This window comes from Staurois parvus, unplaced genomic scaffold (assembly GCF_062004578.1).
Source record: "Staurois parvus isolate SC_StPar_1 unplaced genomic scaffold, SC_StPar_1.0 ptg000289l, whole genome shotgun sequence".
Taxonomy (NCBI): domain Eukaryota; kingdom Metazoa; phylum Chordata; class Amphibia; order Anura; family Ranidae; genus Staurois; species Staurois parvus.
The window spans coordinates 145,188-167,635 of NW_028318085.1; the positions used below are offsets into that span (position 1 = coordinate 145,188).

The window sequence follows — 22,448 nt, forward strand, 5'->3', positions numbered from 1 at the left end:
AGCCAAAGGGTACAAAACAGATAGGACATCCCAATGGATTAAATGCTGCATCATATCTCCATCTGAATAGGCTATCAGTGAAAACTGAACAGTCAAACCCACCATTAGATTCAGTGATACACACTAAACTTAATTTGCATGTAAATATTGACTTTTCCTGTAAAACTTGGTCCTTACCTCCAGCTGGTTAATGAGCTTGCCCATCTCATTAAATGACCAATAGGGAGGTTTGGGAGGTGGGTTCTTCTCCACTGCTGCCACTCACCCCTGGCACTTGCCTGCAACTCCCTGCTGTAAAAAATGACAGCTAGAAAAGCTACTGCTGTCAAAAACCTGACCTTCTGACAAAGCTTGCATAAACAGATTGGAGACCGAGAGATACAAAGTAACTGTTACTTTTGTACTACTCTTTCAGCTGTCTATGCTGTCATTTCAAGCAGTCTTTAAATTATATTAATATACTTTTAAAATAACAAATACAGTTTTTCCCCATTTAACCACTTACAAACCCCTAATCTACCACTTCTTTCCCTTAACTAAATTTTGCCTTGCTGCTTTTTTTCATTTCTATTTTTCTATTTACACTTTATGGTATTTATTTTGCTTGTTAATTTTTTTTAGCATTGCATTAAAGCACAAAATTGGGAATGAAAGCCTTCATTTTTGTAAATAACTTTGCAATGCTTTGTACCAGAATCATCATTATTATAAAATAAAATGCATCATTTGTATTTGTAGTAACATAGTAACATAGCACTGACCAATGCCAATTTTTTTTTTTAAGGTTGTTACTTCTTTTGCCCATGAATTCCACACAAATAACATTTTTTGCAAGATAATATCACCAAATGAAGGCCTTGTTTGTTATATACTGTACAATATATGTATTACTTTGTTATCTGGAGTAATTACAACTGCAGAAATAACAGGTCCAGAGCAGAAATGTCAAAATTGTTCTGGCTCATAGGGGGGTGCAGGCGTAAGACCCAAGGTGGTTAAAAGTGTATGTCAGTGCTAATGTTTAAAAAAAAACAAAAAAACTGCAGTACTGTCAGTATGTCTTTCAGCCACTTCCTTCCTACTTGAACTCGCTCCAGCATTGGTTGCGCGTCATGTTCTGGACTAGCTACTCAACCATAACTGTAGTGGACGGTGTCTGTTCAAAGTGTTTTGGCAACTTGTAGTCTCCGCCAGGGGAGCATGTAACAAGGTGACAACACATGAGCAGAACTGGTAGATAGCTGTCACCCCATAGCAGAAAGTACCTGAACAAGAACCGTCTCACAGGATCAACAAGTAATTTATTAGAAGCTTCAGATTTTAAAGTTTATGAAATTTTATTAACATGTTAGGGTTTATATTTTCATAATTGAGATTTTCATCATTCAGTTTAGATCTACTTTAAATCTTCATTCATGTATGATAGTGCATGGAGGTGTAACATTCCAAAGAGTTGCTCTCAAACCCAACCTGTTAGTATGCCATGGTATCAAACAGTGAAGTACAATGGACTGAGGATACATTCACACCTATGCATCACCTTATCAAGGGTTTTTTCAAACAACAGGTTTTTGCTTGCTGAGCATTTTTGGGTTTCGAGCTACAAAACATTCAAGAATGAATGGGGCCTAAAGCAAGTTACTTACACTAAACTCCAACCCAATAAACCCAAATAAGTCAACCCTCTTCCAGTCTCTTCTTTTCGAGAATTAAAGGCTATGTCCACTTTTTTGTGTGTGTGTGTATATACACACACACACACATATATATATATATATATATACACATATATATATATATATATATATATATACACACACATATATATATATATATATATACACATATATATATATATATATATATATATACACATATATATATATATATATATATATACACATATATATATATATATATATATATATATATATATATATATATATATATATATATACACATATATATATATATATATATATATATATATATATATATATATATATACACACACACACACACACACACACACACACACACACACACATATATATATATACAGTTGTGGCCAAAATTATTCAACCCCCAATGCTGTAAAGGGGTTTAGGGACTATAGTGTACATTTGGAATTGTATTCAGAATCAAATCCTACAAGGACGTTGTAACTACCCAAATGCAACTAAAATGACATCAATTGTTTATGTAATACAGTAGTAAATGGTTCTTATGTGGTTTCTTCATTGCCACAATTATTCAACCCCTTAAAGACTACCACTCTGAAGAACAGAGGTTCATACAGGTGCTTTCCATCAGGTATTGAAAACACCTGTGGATGTCACCGAGCAGCAATCAAGCATAATAAGCACCAATTAGGCAGCTTTAAAATGACTGTGATACTCAGCTCCTTCTAGACATTTACTGGTGTGGTTACAAACATGGTGAAGGCAAGAGAATGGTCCAGGAAGACAAGAGAAGAGGTGATTTCTCTTCACAGGAAGGGCAATGGCTATAAGAAGATTGCAAAGATGTTAAACATACCAAGAGACACCTTAGGAAGCATCATTCGCAAATTCAAGGCAAAGGGCACTGTTGAAACGCTACCTGGTCGTGGCAGAAAGAAGATGCTGACTTCGACTGCTGTGCGCTACCTGAAGCGTAGAGTGGAGAGAAGTCCCCGTGTGACTGCTGAGGAACTGAGAAAAGATTTGTCAGATGTGGGTACAGAAGTTTCAGCCCAGACAATAAGACGCACACTGCGTAATGAAGGCCTCCGTGCCAGAACTCCCAGGCGTACCCCCTTGCTGTCTCCAAAGAATAAGAAGAGTCGACTGCAGTATGCCAAAAGCCATGTGGACAAACCACAAAAGTTGTGGGATAGTGTTCTGTGGACTGATGAAACAAAATTAGAACTGTTTGGGCCCATGGATCAACGCTATGTTTGGAGGAGGAAGAACAAGGCCTATGATGAAAAGAACACCTTGCCTACTGTGAAGCATGGTGGAGGGTCAATCATGCTTTGGGGCTGTTTTGCTTCTGCAGGTACAGGGAAGCTTCAGCGTGTGCAAGGTACCATGAATTCTCTTCAGTACCAGGAGATATTGGATGGAAACGTGATGCAGTCCGTCACACACCTGAGGCTTGGGAGACGTTGGACCTTTCAACAGGACAATGATCCCAAGCATACCTCCAAGTCCACTAGAGCATGGTTGCAGAGGAAAGGCTGGAACATTTTGGAGTGGCCATCGCAGTCACCAGACTTAAATCCGATTGAGAACCTCTGGTGGGACTTAAAGAAAGCAGTTGCAGTGCGCAAGCCTAAGAATGTGACTGAACTGGAGGCCTTTGCCCATGAAGAATGGGCGAAGATACCCGTAGATCGCTGCAAGACACTTGTGTCAAGCTATGCTTCACGTTTAAAAGCTGTTATAACTGTAAAAGGATGCTGTACTAAGTACTAAGATTGAATGTCACTTGGGGGTTGAATAAAACTGATAATGCTGTGAGCACAGAAAAGACATTTGTGGTTATTTCATTATAACTGTTATGTTATATTTGTCTGACCTACAAGTGCCTCTTTAATGTAAATGTAAGCAAGATGACTGAATGATCAAAAGCAATGTCAAACTGGCCAAAACACTCAATTTCAGTGGGGGTTGAATAATTTTGGCCACAACTGTATACACACACACACACACACACACGCATACATACAGGTGTACCTCGGTTTACGAACGCCTTGGTTAATGTAATTTTTGGTTTATGAATGAAAATCCATTGAAAATAATGCCTCGGTTTACTATTTTTTTTTTTCGCACTATGAACGGATTAATTGGTTTTCAACGTATTTATGAATTAATTTGTAATCATGTCCCTGTACAGCACTATTCCTTTAAAGTGCACTTTATAAAAAGTTTTGAACAAATAAGAGACTTTTTTTTTTTTTTTACTTTTTTCTGACCTCCGGAACAAATTCATTGGTTTTCAATACATTCCTATGGAAAACCACGTTTTGGTTTACAAATTGTTTGCAATACGAAAAGTCCCGCAGAACAAATTAAATATGTAAACCGAGGTACGCCTGTATATGTATTTGTGGGCAGCACAGTGGCTAAATGGTTAGCATTTCCACCTGGCAGTACTAGGGTCGTTGGTTCAAATCCCAACCACAGCACCACCTGCCTGGAGTTTGCATGTTCTCCCTGTGCTTGCGTGGGTTTCCTCCGGGTACTCCAGTTTCCTCCCACACTCCAAAGACATGCTGGTAAGTTAATTGGCTCCTGTCTAAATTGTCCCTAGTATGTATGGAAAGGAGTTAGGGACCTTAGATTGTACGCCCCTTGAGGGTTAGGGACTGATGTGAATGTACAATATATATGTAAAGTGCTGCGTAAATTGACGGTGCTATATAAGTACCTGAAATAAACTATATACAATATATATATATATACACAATATATATATATATATATATATATATATATATATATATATATATATATATATATACACACACACACAATATATATATATATATATATATATATATATATATATATATACACACACAATATATATATATATATATATATATATATACACACACACACACACACACACATATATATACACACACACACACACACACGCATATATATACACACACACACACACATTTATTTTTCATAACTACAGCATCATGTTAAACACCTGTCACTTCTGTGAATGAATAGTGCCACAGTGTCAGCTGGATTCATAGTTCTCAAAGGAACAGGATTGCGGGGATGACATTTTCTCCAGTTCTGCGGAATTCGCAGCGTTTTTTGTGCGGATTCCGCACCGCAATCGCACCCCATTCATGCGAACCGCTGCGGGTGTGTATGTTAAGTTAACGACACCCCTAAATTGGTCCGCAAAACGCGGTGCGATGTGCAGAATCGGTTTGCATGGGTGTGAATACCCATGCGATCCAATTCTAGTGCAGGCCAAAAAAAGGGTCCTGCACCTTTTTGGTGCGGAGCGATTTGAGCCATACAATCGTACCGCACAGAATTTGCATGCGATTTGCACAGGAATGCGGTGCGGTTCCTGTGCGAATCACATGCCATATACTGCACCACATCAGTGTGAACCAGGGCTCAAAAGTCTGTACCTTGGTACATACCAGGAGTAGAAGGAAGAGTCAGCAGGAGCCTGTGCATTTTCCCAGCATCCACTGACTGCACTTGTATTATTTTTTGAAAAAGATGGAGTTAGCTTTTAAGTTAAGTGAACAATTACCTGTCTGCATTCAAGGTAAAGAGAAAAGGACAAAGACTGAGGAACAGTACTCACATCAGATGCAGGTCCTTTGTCAGCCCCAGGACAGGAGAAGGTAACAAATTCATGACAGCGCTTGTGTACCACAAAGCAGCAAACTGTGGAGAGAAAGAAAAGTCAACTCAAAGGCTCACATTATATATTAAAATATTATCAGCATTGCTGCAAAAAGGGTAAACGATCAGCACTGGATGCATGACACCCCACCTTCACCCTCAAGGGGAATGCTCTCTTTCCTCCATATTGGGCATAAAATGTTACTAAACCCACAACAGTAAAATCAGTCTGTATATGCAGTAAATCATGCTGGTTATACTGACTGTGAAACCTAAGCGGTTAATTCTTCACATTGTGTAAAAAACTGTTTGATCCTGTCTTTTCTGATTATCCCCTTCTTCCAGTAGCCCCCTCTTATCTCCTGATAAGACATATCGTGTGGAGTCACTCTGCACATGCTCAGTTTGATGTGTATTGCTAGAGAGGTCTTTTTTTTTTCTCTTGGGAGAGTGCATGTGATCAGCACTCAGAAGTGTCCAATAGAGGTCAAGGGATCTGCATCCTCCTAGAGAAAAATGAAACTTCCTCCTACAAGCTTTAACATGTGCCCTGCTGGACACTGATAGAAGTCACAAGACTGCTCTAACTACTGATGAGAAAAGGTATTTAGCATTTTATATTTACTAAAATAATTGCACTTCCATGTTCTGTGTACTGTGGCAGACCGGATATAGTGAATGTGGGGTCCAGAGAGAGCGGATATAGTGAATGCCGAGTCAGGGGAGAGCGGATATAGTGAATGCAGGGTCCGGGGAGAGCGGACATAGCGAATGCAGGGTCCGGGGAGAGCGGACATAGCGAATGCAGGGTCCGGGGAGAGCGGACATAGCGAATGCAGGGTCCGGGGAGAGCGGACATAGCGAATGCAGGGTCCGGGGAGACCGGATATAGCGAATGCAGGGTCCGGGGAGACCGGATATAGTGAATGCAGGGTCCGGGGAGAGCGGATATAGCGAATGCAGGGTCCGGGGAGAGCGGACATAGCGAATGCAGGGTCCGGGGAGAGCGGACATAGCGAATGCAGGGTCCGGGGAGAGCGGACATAGCGAATGCAGGGTCCGGGGAGACCGGATATAGCGAATGCAGGGTCCGGGGAGACCGGATATAGTGAATGCAGGGTCCGGGGAGACCGGATATAGTGAATGCAGGGTCCGGGGAGACCGGATATAGTGAATGCAGGGTCCGGGGAGACCGGATATAGTGAATGCAGGGTCCGGGGAGACCGGATATAGTGAATGCAGGGTCCGGGGAGACCGGATATAGTGAATGCAGGGTCCGGGGAGACCGGATATAGTGAATGCAGGGTCCGGGGAGACCGGATATAGTGAATGCAGGGTCCGGGGAGACCGGATATAGTGAATGCAGGGTCCGGGGAGACCGGATATAGTGAATGCAGGGTCCGGGGAGACCGGATATAGTGAATGCAGGGTCCGGGGAGACCGGATATAGTGAATGCAGGGTCCGGGGAGACCGGATATAGTGAATGCAGGGTCCGGGGAGACCGGATATAGTGAATGCAGGGTCCGGGGAGACCGGATATAGTGAATGCAGGGTCCGGGGAGACCGGATATAGTGAATGCAGGGTCCGGGGAGACCGGATATAGTGAATGCAGGGTCCGGGGAGACCAGATATAGTGAATGCCGGGTCCTGGGCTTAGTAACACTTTAAGAAAGCATTATCATTAGCGGTGAGATATTTGGTATTGTAGCACGAGAGTAGTTTTGTTATCAATTACCATTATCTGTGCATTCAGGTCAGGAAAAGCTTTGAAAATGGAAGCGGTGGCAGGTATAAAAACACACCAAATATTGTATTGATGTACTAAAGGTGACCTCTGGCCTTCCATTCAGTCTTACAAAGTTGTACCGGTTCCTCTCCTGGACTGAAATTGCTTACTCTGATTTCACTGCACACTGATTTCCTCACAGTGTGCACTAGAAATTGCAGCAAGTCAAAGAGTGCTGCGCCTCTTTTCCTGGTAGGATGACATCAAGTATCAACTAGCCTTTTCTTTCCCAGCTTTACTCCCCTTAGACTGCCCCTTTCATTCATTGGATTTGGGTTCTTTCAATCATGCAGGCTCAGCATCACGTGTGGATGTTACCTAAGGCAGTCTGCATGCGAATGCAATTGGCCCAGAAACTCTCATTCCTCCGGACTGACATCTACCTATCAAGGCATTTTGATATTTGCACAACTCCACCCAAGACAGATGTGGGGTCTTATAGATCCCAGATCTCTCCATAAAAAGGACCTGTCATGCTTTATGGTTATCACAAGGGATTTTTAAATTTCTTGTGCTAGCAATAAAAGCGATTTTAAAAAATAATAAATGATTTAAAAAAAAAAAAAAGGTGTAAAAATATATAAAATGTAAAAAAAAAATAGTTAAATTTTTTTTTTTTAAAAGTGTTCCTATTCCCCTGTGCTCGCACACAGTGGCAAATGCATACATAGGAAACACCCACATATGTAAAAGGTGTATGTGAGGTATCGCCACGAACGTTATAGCGAAAGCAATCATTCTAACATTAGACCTCCTCTGTAACTCTAAAGATGTTAACATGTAAAAAAATTGAAAGTGTCACCTGCAGAAATCTTTTAAGTATAATAGATTGCAGCCATTCTACGACCGTGCGCAATTTTAAAGCATGATACGTTACATATCTATTTACTAGGCATAACATCTTTCATATTTAGCAGTATTTTTCCCAAAACATATTGCGTTTGAAAAACTGCAGCGCAAATACTGTGACAAAAAAAAATAAATTTATATATATATATATATATATATATATATATATATACACACACACACACATATATATATATATATATATATATATATATACACACAAATATACATACACACACATATACTATATATAAAATGTTTGGGGGTTCCAAGTAATTTTAAAGCAAAAAACAAAAAAGATTTTTACACGTAGGACAGAAGTGTCAGAATAGGCCTGGTCCTTAAAGCAGAACTTCTCCTTTTAGGTGGAGCTCCGCTTTAAGCATTGGTCCTCCGCCCCCCTTGAGGAATTGACACCTTTGGGGAGTGGGTACCCAATTTTGACACGTACCCACTTCCACTGCAATCGCCTAGGCGATTGGAAGCGGACGTTGTCCTCCCTCTCGCTGTAGTCTTCTGGGGCGCGTGACAGGTCCCAGAAGGCGAAAGGCGCAACGCTGCTCGCGCATGCGCAGCGGGTGCCCACACTTAGGATGCTGATGCCACGGAGCAAGGATAGCCAGTGTAAGGGACTGCAATGAGGCTGGAACATGGGACAGGTGGGTGGGCAATTTTTTTTTAGCTTTTTGTAGCTTCTGACTATTTTTTGTAAGTTTGACTGGAGCTCCTCTAAGGCTTGGTTCATATCTGTGCGGATGGTGCCGCTGCGGACCCGCATGAAAATCTGTGCAGCCGCACCACCCGCAGAGAGGAAAGTAGACCCACGGGTGGGTGCCATTAGTTCTAATGGCACACCGCCCACACTGGAAAACGCAACTGTACTGGGAACCGAGGTTCCCGTGCGGGCTGCATTTTCCAAAGAAGTGCAGGAACTTCTCTGCGTGTCCCAGGCATGGGAGTCCATTCAAATGAATGGGCTCTTGTAACCACGCAAAACGCGGCCCGCACACATGTGAACCAGGGGTAAGTGGTGAATGGGTTGTTTTACAAGGTGAGGGTTCACATATACTTTAGTTGGAAGAAAGAAGCTTCAAAGTCACCATCCGGGCTGTGCAAAGCTCAGAACCGGATGGCCAAAAATCCTTTGGCAGGTAAATCAGCTCCTTTATAGGTTTCAAATGGTGTTCTGCGCAGTTTACACAACCTGCCAAACTGGTTGCAATTCTCATCTGGTGCTTTAGGAGATGGTGGTGTTTAATTTGAAAACAGGTCATGAATATATATATATATATATATATATATATATATATATATATATATATATATATATATATATATATATATATATAAATAAGAGATCTATAGACATATATAGATACATACATACAGTATATATATATATATATATATATATATCTATATACACACACACACACATACATATATATGTATATACACACACATACAAATATTAAGTAGGCCATTTGTGTGAAGGAAGTGTTGTGTAACTATACCCAGGCAGGAACAATAGATGCTGTAATGTCAGACGTCGGGCCACCTCTCAGCAGGGATTCCCAGCCGTCTTTATGACAGCTCTGCCATGCCGCCGAGTCGGCCCCTCTGCTCACCTGCTGCATGAATTCATTACCATTTTGCAGCATTTTTTGGATGATTAGTGCAGACGAAGCTTCTCAGAAGTCAGCTGCCCCCCTGCCACCAGCTTGTGTTACACCCTCTCCTTGAAACCCTTTGAGGTTTAGTTTCAGACTTAATAATTGACGACAACATTAAATATACATCTACTTGTCACCTCCCAGCCTCTCTGGGGCACCTGGCAAAGTCAACAGCCGTGCTGTCGTCTCTCTCAGGTTGCGGAGAGATTAATTATTGCATCCTTACGAGGGATCGGGGCTAATGGCATGCCGCTGGCACGTTGCGGTGGATGACAGCTCTTCCGGGGAACTTCCAGCGTGCCGCAGTTGTCTACAATTTGGCAATTCCAAACTCTCCAGATAAAGCTTTATTCACAAACACACATATTTACATATTTATCTAGCAGACCATCATTAGTGATCATAGAAGACAATACCCTACATTACCTCCAGCTTTGTTATGGCGACCAAATTCCCAGCTCTGAGATTTGTTCTCTCAGGGATGTCCCCATTCTTCTACATTGAGCCCTGGTTTAAACTGATGCGATACGGAATTTGCAGCATTTCAGTGCGAATTCCACACCACATCAGAATCGCACCCCGTTCATGCGAACCGCTGCGGGCGTGTATGTGAAGTTAACGACACCCCAAAAGCGGTCCACAAAACACAGTGCAATGTGTAGAATTGGATCTCATAGGTGTGAATATCCATACGATCCGATTCTAGTGTGGACCCAAAAAAGGGTCCTGCACGTTTTTGGTGCGGTGCGAATAGAGTCATACAAAATGTATGGCTCCAATCACACCACATGGAAATTGCATGTGACTTGCACACGAATGCAGTGCGGTTCCTGTGCAAATCACATGCGATATACCGCACCGCATATATGTGAAACAGAAAAAAAATTTTCATATTGCCAAAAGTATTGGGACACCCCACCAAATCATTGGATTCAGGTGTTCCAATCACCTCCATGGCCACAGATGTAAACAATCAAGCCCCTAGGCATGCAGACGGCTTCTACAGACATTTGTAAAAGAATGGGTTGCTCTCAGGAGCTCAGTGAATTCAAGCGTGACACCGTGATTGGTTGTCACCTGTGCAATAAGTCCATCCGTGACATTTCCTGGCTACTAAATATTCCACGCTCAACTGTTAGTGGGATTATAACAAAGCAACTGGGAACAAGAGAAGTCGCCAACTGTCTGCAGAGTCAATAGCTAACGACCTCCAAACCTCACGTGGCCTTCAGATTAGCACAACAACAGTGTGTAGAGAGCTTCATGGAATGGGTTTCCATGGCCAAGCAGCTGCATCCGAGCCTTACATCACCAAGTGCAGTGCAAAGAGTCGAATGTAGTGGTGTAAAGCACGCCGCCACTGGACTCTAGAGCAGTGGAGACGTGTTCTCTAGAGAAACGAATCACGCTTCTCTGTCTGGCAATCTGATGCACATGGCTGAGTTTGGCAGTTTCCAGGAGAACAGTACTTGCCTGACTGCATTGTGCCAAAGTTTGGTGGAGGGGGGATTATGGTGTGGGGTTGTTTTTCAGGGGTTGGGATTGGCCCCTTCGTTCCAGCGAAGGGAACTCTTAAGGCGTCAGCACACCAAGACATTTTGGACAATTTCATGCTCCCAACTTTGTGGGAACAGTTTGAGGATGGCCCCTTCCTGTTCCAACATGACTGCACACCAGTGCACAAAGCAAGGTCCATAAGGACATGAGCCAGTTTGGGGTGGAGGAACTTGACTGGCCTGCACAGAGTCCTGACCTCAACCCGACAGAACACCTTTGGGATGAATTAGAGCGGAGACTATGAGCCAGGCCTTCTTGTCCGACATCAGTGCCTGACCTCACAAATGTGCTTCTAGAAGAATGGTCAAACCTTCCCATAGACACCCTCCTAAACCTTGTGGACGGCCTTCCCAGAAGAGTTGAAGCTGTTATAGCTGCAAAGGGCGGGGCCAACTCAATATTGAACCCTACGGACTAAGACTGGGATGCCATTAAAGTTCATGTGCGTGTAAAGGCAGGCAGACCAATACTTTTGGCAATATAGTTTATCTAGCACTTTCAGATGAATATTATAAAGAGCTAGAATGTGTATTGATCTCTTCCAGTTCTCAAGGTACCTCAAACCTCTCTATACTGTCCTGTCCAACCCAAAGGCCATTGTGTATTGTGGGAGAATGTGGCGAAGGCAGGCGTCCCAATACTTTTGGCAATATAGTATATATCCCAATCTACAATAGATTGTTATTATACAGGATTTATATATTATTATTATACAGGATTTATATATTATTATACAGGATTTATATATTATTATACAGGATTTTTATATTATTATTATTATACAGGATTTATATATTATTATTATTATTATACAGGATTTATATATTATTATTATTATTATACAGGATTTATATAGCGCCAACAGTTTGCTCAGCGCTTTACAATATAACGGGAGACAATACAGCAACAATACAGTTCAATACAAGAGGGATTTGAGGGCCTGATCCTGGGAGCTTACAATCTAGGATGAATACACACACTGCTCTACATTATGCACAGCACCTATGATTACCTATATGCACTTTATTAGTTCCACCTTATAAGACCCTGCACACCTTAGCAGAACACAGAAGCAGACGTGGATTTGATACTACCCAATTCTTTCTGAGTAATTGCTAGAAGCATCTTCCAGCCTGCATATGGATGAGACATCTTCCCTGTAATATACTGCAGACAAGACTGAAAACTGATCGAAATTCAAGAGACGGCCCTGAACTCGGCACTCTGCGCAGACACAGGGGATGTGTAGAAGGCATCTCTTCCAATTACCATCCGAGAAGCCCAGTCCCGCCGCAGCAAATTTAGCTTCCCAATTAGAACGTTAATTTGTAATTTCTATTATTATTCGAATAATAACTTTATCAGACGGGCACGTAGGAATACCAGCAGGGATCAGTTTACAGCACATGAGGACCTGACGGCACAAGAGACGTGTGCTATAGGAAAATGAGAGAAGATACGTTCTTCGTTTGGTTAATTGGGTTAAAGGGATAAGAGCCGTCCATTGACATCACTGGGCTCTGCAGACAGTCTGGTACTAATGCCCTGTGTGTACTGTGGGGTCCCCCTGCCTCCATCACCCCATACAATAGAACTTTCATTTCCTGGTGCTTGACATCTGGAATCACAAAACAGAACGGTGGGATAGAAGATCAAATTAATCACCCTGTAATCACTCACGTTCCCCCAAATATCACTTATCGTCCCCCTGCAATCACTCACGTTCCCCCAAATATCACTTATCGTCCCCCTGTAATCACTCATGTTCCCCCAAATATCACTTATCACCCTGTAATCATTCATGTTCCCCCAAATATCACTTATCACCCTGTAATCACTCATGTTCCCCCAAATATCACTTATCGCCCCCTGTAATCACTCATGTTCCCCCAAATATCACTTATCGCCCCCTGTAATCACTCATGTTCCCCCAAATATCACTTATCGCCCCCTGTAATCACTCATGTTCCCCCAAATATCACTTATCGTCCCCCTGTAACCACTCATGTTCCCCCAAATATCACTTATCGTTCCCCTGTAATCACTCATGTTCCCCCAAATATCACTTATCGCCCCCCTGTAATCACTCACGTTCCCCCAAATATCACTTATCACCCTGTAATCACTCACGTTCCCCCAAATATCACTTATCGTCCCCCTGTAATCACTCATGTTCCCCCAAATATCACTCATGTTCCCCCCAAATATCACTCATCGTCCCCCTGTAATCACTCATGTTCCCCCAAATATCACTCATCACCCCCCTGTAATCACTCATGTTCCCCCCAAATATCACTCATCGTCCCCCTGTAATCACTCATGTTCCCCAAATATCACTTATCACCTCCTGTAATCACTCATGTTCCCCCAAATATCACTTATCGTCCCCCTGTAATCACTCATGTTCCCCCCAAATATCACTCATCGTCCCCCTGTAATCACTCATGTTCCCCCAAATATCACTTATCGTCCCCCTGTAATCACTCATGTTCCCCCAAATATCACTTATCGTCCCCCTGTAATCACTCATGTTCCCCCAAATATCACTCATCGTCCCCCTGTAATCACTCATGTTCCCCCCAAATATCACTCATCGTCCCCCTGTAATCACTCATGTTGCCCCCAAATATCACTCATCGTCCCCCTGTAATCACTCATGTTCCCCCAAATATCACTTATCGTCCCCCTGTAATCACTCATGTTCCCCCCAAATATCACTCATCGTCCCCCTGTAATCACTCATGTTCCCCCAAATATCACTTATCGTCCCCCTGTAATCACTCATGTTCCCCCCAAATATCACTCATCGTCCCCCTGTAATCACTCATGTTCCCCCCAAATATCACTCATCGTCCCCCTGTAATCACTCATGTTCCCCCCAAATATCACTCATGTTCCCCCCAAATATCACTCATCGTCCCCCTGTAATCACTCATGTTCCCCCCAAATATCACTCATCGTCCCCCTGTAATCACTCATGTTCCCCCAAATATCACTTATCACCTTCTGTAATCACTCATGTTCCCCAAATATCACTTATCACCCCCTGTAATCACTCATGTTCCCCCAAATATCACTTATCGTCCCCCTGCAATCATTCATGTTCCCCCAATTCCTCTCACTGATAAACAAATAGATACTATTCCTCCAACTAATACCAAGGATGCAAATACAGCCTGACTAGGAGTGTTAACTCTTCCAGACTGACATCCATCCATCAAGGCATTCCAATATTTGCACGACTCCTCAAGTGCCAGTCCACCACTTGCTTCAGGGTTGAGGGATCTTGAAAAGAGTACTGAGGTAGAAAGCAATGTACAGAACTTTTGCAGCCCCCTCCCCCCACCAGCCATAATCTGCCTGCATTGCATAGAGAATCACAGAGATCCAGTGATGAGGTTACTGGTTGTAAATAAAGCATGTGATGAAAGAATAAAGGTTTTACCTAAAAAACACAAGTTGATGAAAAAGAAAAAGCGCAACCAAGGAAGGCAAATTATAAGATATACCTCCCTGATCTGTGTAATGGTTTTGCACAGAGCAGCCCTGAACCTCCACTTCTCAGGTCCCCCTGCCGGTGTTACATAGTTAGTCTGGCTGAAAAAAAGACAAAAGTCCATCCAGTTCAACCATAAAAAAAAGTTATAATCCTATACCCACAGTTGATCCAGAGGAAGTATAAAAAAACCCAGCAAAGCACGATCCTGGCATCTGAGTACCCCCCCCCCCCCAAACAAGGCACTTGTTAAGGCAGGTACTCATGTGCTCCCCTCTCCCTCGTCGCTGGATTTGATTGACAGCAGCAGCAGCCAATAGCTCCCACTACTATCACTGAGTCCAATGAGGAGGGAGAGAGCAGTGCCGCTGCTCTCGGGCACAACGCTGGATCGAGTAAGTATTAAGGGGGGGCTGCGGGCGGGGGGGCTGCACTCAAAAGTTTTTTTTACCTTAATGCAGACAATGCATTAAGGTAAAAAAAAAAAAATCCTGAAACCTTTAAATCCAGCACAAAGGATTGAAAACTGCAACTATGCAACCACGCAGCACCAGCAGTGTCTCTAAATGAATGCCATCGATCATCCGTCTGCAACACTTCTGGAACACGAAATCTAATAATTAAACAGTTGTGGCTTGCACAGGGCAGAGACAAACAGGTACAATTAGTTATCTGAGAAAGCGTTTTGCTCCCGTCTTCTTGCTGACTCAGTGAGGATTCTCCTAATACTGGTAGATGCTCTGTGCAGATGTTCCTGAATAATGAACTTAATTAGCCGTATCAGCTGCAGTTCTGGATCAAACCTCCACCAGGGGCGCTGTTGCATCAAACCTTAACGCAGGATTCGACCGAAAACCAAACATTTCTTCTGTTGCAGCTTACCAATGCTTAGGTGTGGGGGCTGCATTCGTTTTCTTTTTTTAGGTTCTCTTATTTTCACCTCGTTATCCAGCCAGTAAGTCTGTTTTTCTAAAGAACAAGCTCTTTTACACATGTATCAGTTTACAGGGATGAGATAAACCATTTAACACAGGCAGGGGTTCTTAGTCCTTATGTACACGGGATGCTTTTGGATTTTGAAATTTTTTTCTACAGCTAGTAAACCCCCCAGCATGTTATCCTATGTGTCCATCTCCGGCATGTTATCCTACGTGTCCATCCCCGGCATGTTATCCTATGTGTCCATCTCCGGCATGTTATCCTATGTGTCCATCCCCGGCATGTTATCCTATGTGTCCATCCCCGGCATGTTATCCTATGTGTCCATCCCCGGCATGTTATCCTATGTGTCCATCCCCTGCATGTTATCCTATGTGTCCATCCCTGGCATGTTATCCTATGTGTCCATCTCCGGCATGTTATCCTATGTGTCCATCCCTGGCATGTTATCCTATGTGTCCATCTCCGGCATGTTATCCTATGTGTCCATCCCCGGCATGTTATCCTATGTGTCCATCCCCGGCATGTTATCCTATGTGTCCATCCCCGGCATGTTATCCTATGTGTCCATCCCCGGCATGTTATCCTATGTGTCCATCCCCGGCATGTTCTCCTATGTGTCCATCCCCGGCATGTTATCCTATGTGTCCATCCCCGGCATGTTATCCTATGTGTCCATCTCCAGCATGTTATCCTATGTGTCCATCTCCAGCATGTTATCCTATGTGTCCATCTCCAGCATGTTATCATATGTGTCCATCCCCGGCATGTTATCCTATGTGTCCATCTCCAGCATGTTATCCTATGTGTCCATCCCCAGCATGTTATCCTATGTGTCCATCCCCGGCATGTTATCCTATGTGTCCATCTCCAGCATGTTATCCTATGTGTCCATCCCCGGCATGTTATCCTATGTGTCCATCTCCAGCATGTTATCCTATGTGTCCATCTCCAGCATGTTATCCTATGTGTCCATCCCCAGCGTGTTATCCTACGTGTCCATCCCCAGCGTGTTATCCTACGTGTCCATCCCCGGCATGTTATCCTACGTGTCCATCCCCGGCATGTTATCCTATGTGTCCATCCCCGGCATGTTATCCTATGTGTCCATCTCCAGCATGTTATCCTATGTGTCCATCTCCAGCATGTTATCCTATGTGTCCATCTCCAGCATGTTATCATATGTGTCCATCCCCAGCATGTTATCCTATGTGTCCATCTCCGGCACGTTATCCTATGTATCCATCCCCGGCTTGTTATCCTATGTGTCCATCCCCGGCACGTTATCCTATGTGTCCATCTCCAGCATGTTATCCTATGTGTCCATCTCCAGCATGTTATCCTATGTGTCCATCCCCAGCATGTTATCCTATGTGTCCATGCACACAAACTGTAAATAAAGTTACATAGTTAATCTGGCTGAAAAAAGATAAAAGTCCATCCAGTTCAACCATAGAAAAAAAAAAAAATTTATAATCCTACACCCATATTTGATGCAGAGGAAGGCAAAAAAACCCAGCAAAGCATGATCCAATTTGCTCCTGCAGGGAAAATAAATTTGTTCCTGATCCGAGAGGCAACCGGATATTCCTCAACTTTACCTATAAATGTTAGTATCCAGTTATATTCTGTGTATCTAAGAAAGAATCCAGGACTTTTTTAAAGCAATCCACTGAGCTGGCCAGAACCAACTCTTGAGGGAGTCTATTCCACATTTTCACAGCTTTTACTGTGCAGAAACCTTTCCGTGTTTGGAGATTACATTTCTTTTCCTCCAGACATAGAGAGTGCCCCCTTGGCCTCTGTGATGACCTCAGGGTGAATAACCCCACACCGAGCAGGGATAAATCCCCTGCTCCCCTGCTGAGCAAAGCAGAGTCCTCCCCATGTGAAAGGGGCCTAATGAATAACCGAGCTAAAAGGGTAGATTTAGACATTTGTCTAAATCTTTCTTGCCTCTGAAGCCCGATCTGCGTCCGGATCACGCTCCAGAGGCTACTGGCAGGCAGTGAGGAAGCGATGAGACTCCTCCTCGCTGCTCCTTTTAAGCACGATTTTTCTGACAATTGCGCCACAACCACATGGATGGCATGCAGTTGTAGGGCGTTCGCAGCGTTTTCCCATTTGCTAGACTGAGTAGCGGTCATGTTGGGTAAACTTTGCCGCGGGTGCGAAGCATTGTGACCGAGGCATGTAAATACCCCTCTTAGCTGCCTGTTGCATCCTAAGGAGGGGGCGGTTGGTGGGCAGCAGAAATGAAACTCAACCATGCATTTTTGCCACCCCCCCCACCCACAGGTCTAAACGAAGCCTAAAGGCAGGAGGGGCAGGAGAGGGTGTCTTTAACTGATGAGCAATTACCAGTAGTGGTGCACCGAAATTAAAATTCTGGTCCCGAAACTGAAAATTCAAAACGCACTTGGCCAAAAACTGAAACTGAAATGCGCAGTTTTTAAAAACGAATACATATTTATTGGAATAAAATACACTTTGATAAAAAAAAAAAAGCAATGTATACCACAATTTTTTGTAAAATATGAAAGAGGATGTTACAGCGAGTAAATCGATACCCAACATGTCACACTTTAAAATTGCGCACGCTCGTAGAATGGCGTGAAACTGCAGTACTTAAAAATCTCCATGGGTGATGCTTTGAAAATGTCTACAGGTTAGCAGTGTAAAGTTACAGAGGAGGTCTAGTGCGACAATTATTGCTCTTGCTCTGACGTTCGTGGCGATACCTCACATGTGTGGTCTGAACAACATTTACAAATGTGGGCATGGCCTACGTATGCGTTCACCACTACGTGCGAGCACGGGGGGGACGGAGCACTTTGAAATTTTTTTTTTTATTTATTTAATGGAGTTTTTTTTTTGTTGAACTGTCCCTTTAAAAAAAGAAAAATGTTTAATCACTTTTATTCTTATCACAAGAAATGCATGCATCCCTTGTTATAGAAATAATTAGTGACAGGTCCTCTTTATGGAGAGATATGGGGTCTATAAGACCCCACATCTCTCCTACAATGTAAAGCATTGGATAAAAAAAAAAAAAAAACATTGATCTAGTGTGCTTTAAAAAAAAAAAAAAAAAAAATTTCCGGAACCGTAAGTGACATCGCTCCGGTCCTCCAAGGGCATAGAGATGAGTGGAGGCCATCTTTCCTTCACTCATCTCTATGCCCAGCGCCGGGATCGTTCGATGGTTTCTCAGGTAAGGCTGAAAACCAGTGGTGTATTTAGGTTTTGTGCTGCCCTAGGCAACACAAAAATTGTCTGCCTACACAGACACCGACCAACACAACCCCCCATTCCCCCTCCTGCGAAGAGAGCCTGACCCTGACCAACAACACCCCTGCCCCTCACCCGGGAGAGCCTTCCACTACCCCCACTTGCAGCGATACAGAGACACTCATCTTCTGGACATCCCCAGGAACGTGAGCCAGGCTCTACATACACCATCAAGCAGCCTGCAGCCTCTCTCAGATCCCACTTGGTTCCCATGGTGCTTGTATCCCTTCTTTCCTCCCATATTCTGGGGGAGGTGCTGCTCCCCTGACAAATGCTGCCCTAGGCAAGTGCCTTGTGGTAAATATGCCCCTGCTGAGAACTACCAAGCAGCAACGGCGGGTGTATCGGTGCTTTTTTTTTTTTTCATTTCGGCTGACGGACGAAAGGGGTGTTTTTGGCCGAAACGTTTCGGCCACTGAAATTTCGGTGCATCCCTAATTACCAGTATGCTTACAGCAGCAAAGGATTATTGTGTTGTACACCTGAAAAGCGACACCAGACACAAATCTAATGAGCAAACATGGCTGAACCTTTGTACATCTGTAAAAACGCTAAGAAAAAAAAAAAAGAAAAAAAGAAGGAAAAGGGGGAGGTGCTTTTACAAAAAACGACTAAACGACCGACAGCTGTCATGAGGCTGATCTCATTCACGTATATGTTGGAAAAAGCACTTAAGAAAACGATTATAGGCTGCCTTGAAACCCCCGATTTCCCTATCTCAGTAGGGGGTTTCCATTTAAGCGTCCTTCAGCTTCGTGATGATGATGTTAAACATACGCTCAATGTGGCGATTTCTTTAGTTTGCCGCTGTGTGAATACAAATCTGCTTTGCGTTTCAGGAATGGCTTTGCGCATAATGCGGAGTGACAGTAGGTAACGAGGCACAGGTGACGGGGATAATGGACAGCTCGCACCCAGCGCCGCCATGCTTCACAGGTTTTCTCCCCACACAAACTCACGCCGTGTCATCCCTAAGTGCTTCTGTCAGAGAATAATCTGCTCATCACCCAGCTTTATTTAAACAAAGTAACCAAACCGTTATTACAACCCTCTTTGCATTTACTGGCACGGTGGTGGGCGGCAAACACAGAACATGTCTTTATGCACCATCTCATTCGAAGAAGATGACTAGTGTAACTTAAAGGAAAATTGTTTAAAAAAAAAAAAAAAAAATCAAGTCTGAAAACCTGAGCTCTAAGGCAAGCCATAGATTATACAATTTTTTTTCCTTCCACCCATGGTGGATTGCTCCATTCACCCATCAACACACTTTGTGTTCAATCCCTCCAACAGCTGCAGTGTCCTGCCAGTGGGGAGCCTTTCCTATTGGCGGAACACAACGATCACTGATAGCGACTATAGCCGCCAGCAGAAATCACATGGAAAAAAAAAATCTGCCAGGCTGGTTGTATTGAAGTCGACTTCAGTACAACCAGCTTGCCGAAAAGATTGCATCTCAGCCGGTTCCTGCTGAGCCATCCCAGATTCGATCCATCTATGGCCAGCTTAAAGTAAATAATGAACACAGATCCTAATGGGAGTGCTGATTGCCTCTTTAAACAAGCTGCTAGCAGGCTTCATCACTACTTGAAGCTTGTTGAAAGCCTGCTAGCAGCTTGTTTAAAGAGGCAATCAGCACTCTCCTTAGGATCTGAGGAAATGTTATACACGGATCTTAATTGTAAATAATGAACAAACAAGTGCTGAAGGATGTTTTTCTAGGCTTAACGAAAGCTGCGTGAAGCCTTCATAAAAGCTTGCTGTGCACACTGTGCTTATACAAGCTGAAACCCATGAGAAACAGGCTTAAAGCAGAGCTCCACCCAAAAGGGAAAGTTCCACTTTAATGCATTGTCTCCCGCTCCCAGTTAAGGATGGGCACCTTTGGGAAGCGGGTACCTGAATTTGACAGATACCCGCTCCCACTTCCGCTATGATCGCCTAAGGCGAGCGGAAGCAGAAGTTGTCCTCCCCCTCTCCATAGTCTTCTGGGACACATGACAGGTCCCAGAAGACTATGGGACCATTCACAAAACGCAGAGCTTCTCGCGCATGTGCAGTGGGCACCCAGATGTGAAGCTGCAAGCTGTCACAGCCGGGTGCCCACAATGAAGATGCTGGAGCCGGGGAGAGAAGACGGCCGGTAAAACCAGCGGTGGTGAGGACACTGCTGGACCGAGGGACAGGTAAGTGTCTGTAGTTTAAAAGTCAGCAGCTACAGTTTTTTTTCTGACTTATCTTTTAAATCAGCTGGAACTCCACTTTAAGCCCCTGCTTCTGGCCACCTTCGGCTAGGTGAAGGGAGCAAAGGACTGTATGGGGGACTTAAGGCTCCACGCACACGGGGCGTTTTAATAACGCTGGTAATGTTAGCTGTGTAAAGTCACGTTAAAAACCTGTGTTTTTCAGCGTTTTTGTATTAGCGTTTAGCTGCGTTTGCATTTTTAGAGTGTTTTTTTACTAAAAAAAATAATTTAAGTAAAAAAAAAAAAACATAAAACCGCTGGTTTGCAGCGTTTTTCAGCGTTAGACCGTTTTTACAGCTAAAAAAAACTCCTCTAGAAACCCACTAGTCCTAGGTATTTTTTCCAGCCAAAAAACGTTGATTACAGTCTATGTGTGCATGGACACATAGGATAACATGCCGGGGATGGACACATAGGATAACATGCCGGGGATGGACACATAGGATAACATGCTGGGGATGGACACATAGGATAACATGCCGGGGATGGACACATAGGATAACATGCCGGGGATGGACACATAGGATAACATGCCGGGGATGGACACATAGGATAACATGCCGGAGATGGACACATAGGATAACATGCCGGGGATGGACACATAGGATAACATGCCGGGGATGGACACATAGGATAACATGCCGGGGATGGACACATAGGATAACATGCCGGGGATGGACACATAGGATAACATGCCGGGGATGGACACATAGGATAACATGCCGGGGATGGACACATAGGATAACATGCCGGGGATGGACACATAGGATAACATGCCGGGGATGGACACATAGGATAACATGCCGGGGATGGACACATAGGATAACATGCCGGAGATGGACACATAGGATAACACGCCGGGGATGGACACATAGGATAACACGCCGGAGATGGACACATAGGATAACACGCCGGAGATGGACACATAGGATAACACGCCGGAGATGGACACATAGGATAACACGCCGGAGATGGACACACAGGATAACACGCCGGAGATGGACACACAGGATAACACGCCGGGGATGGACACACAGGATAACACGCCGGGGATGGACACACAGGATAACACGCCGGGGATGGACACACAGGATAACACGCCGGGGATGGACACATAGGATAACACGCCGGGGATGGACACATAGGATAACACGCCGGGGATGGACACATAGGATAACATGCCGGGGATGGACACATAGGATAACATGCCAGGGATGGACACATAGGATAACATGCC

General features: G+C 43.7%; 1 protein-coding gene across 1 annotated transcript in view; it reads right to left on the reverse strand.

The window, feature by feature from the left end:
* PRKCB (protein kinase C beta) overlaps positions 1–22,448 on the reverse strand; it is a 348,363-nt gene that overhangs the window by 143,065 nt on the left and 182,850 nt on the right. The window contains exon 3 of the mRNA XM_089682410.1: positions 5,332–5,414. Coding sequence (XP_089538536.1) covers positions 5,332–5,414 — 83 coding nt within the window. The remainder of the gene's footprint in view (positions 1–5,331; positions 5,415–22,448) is intronic.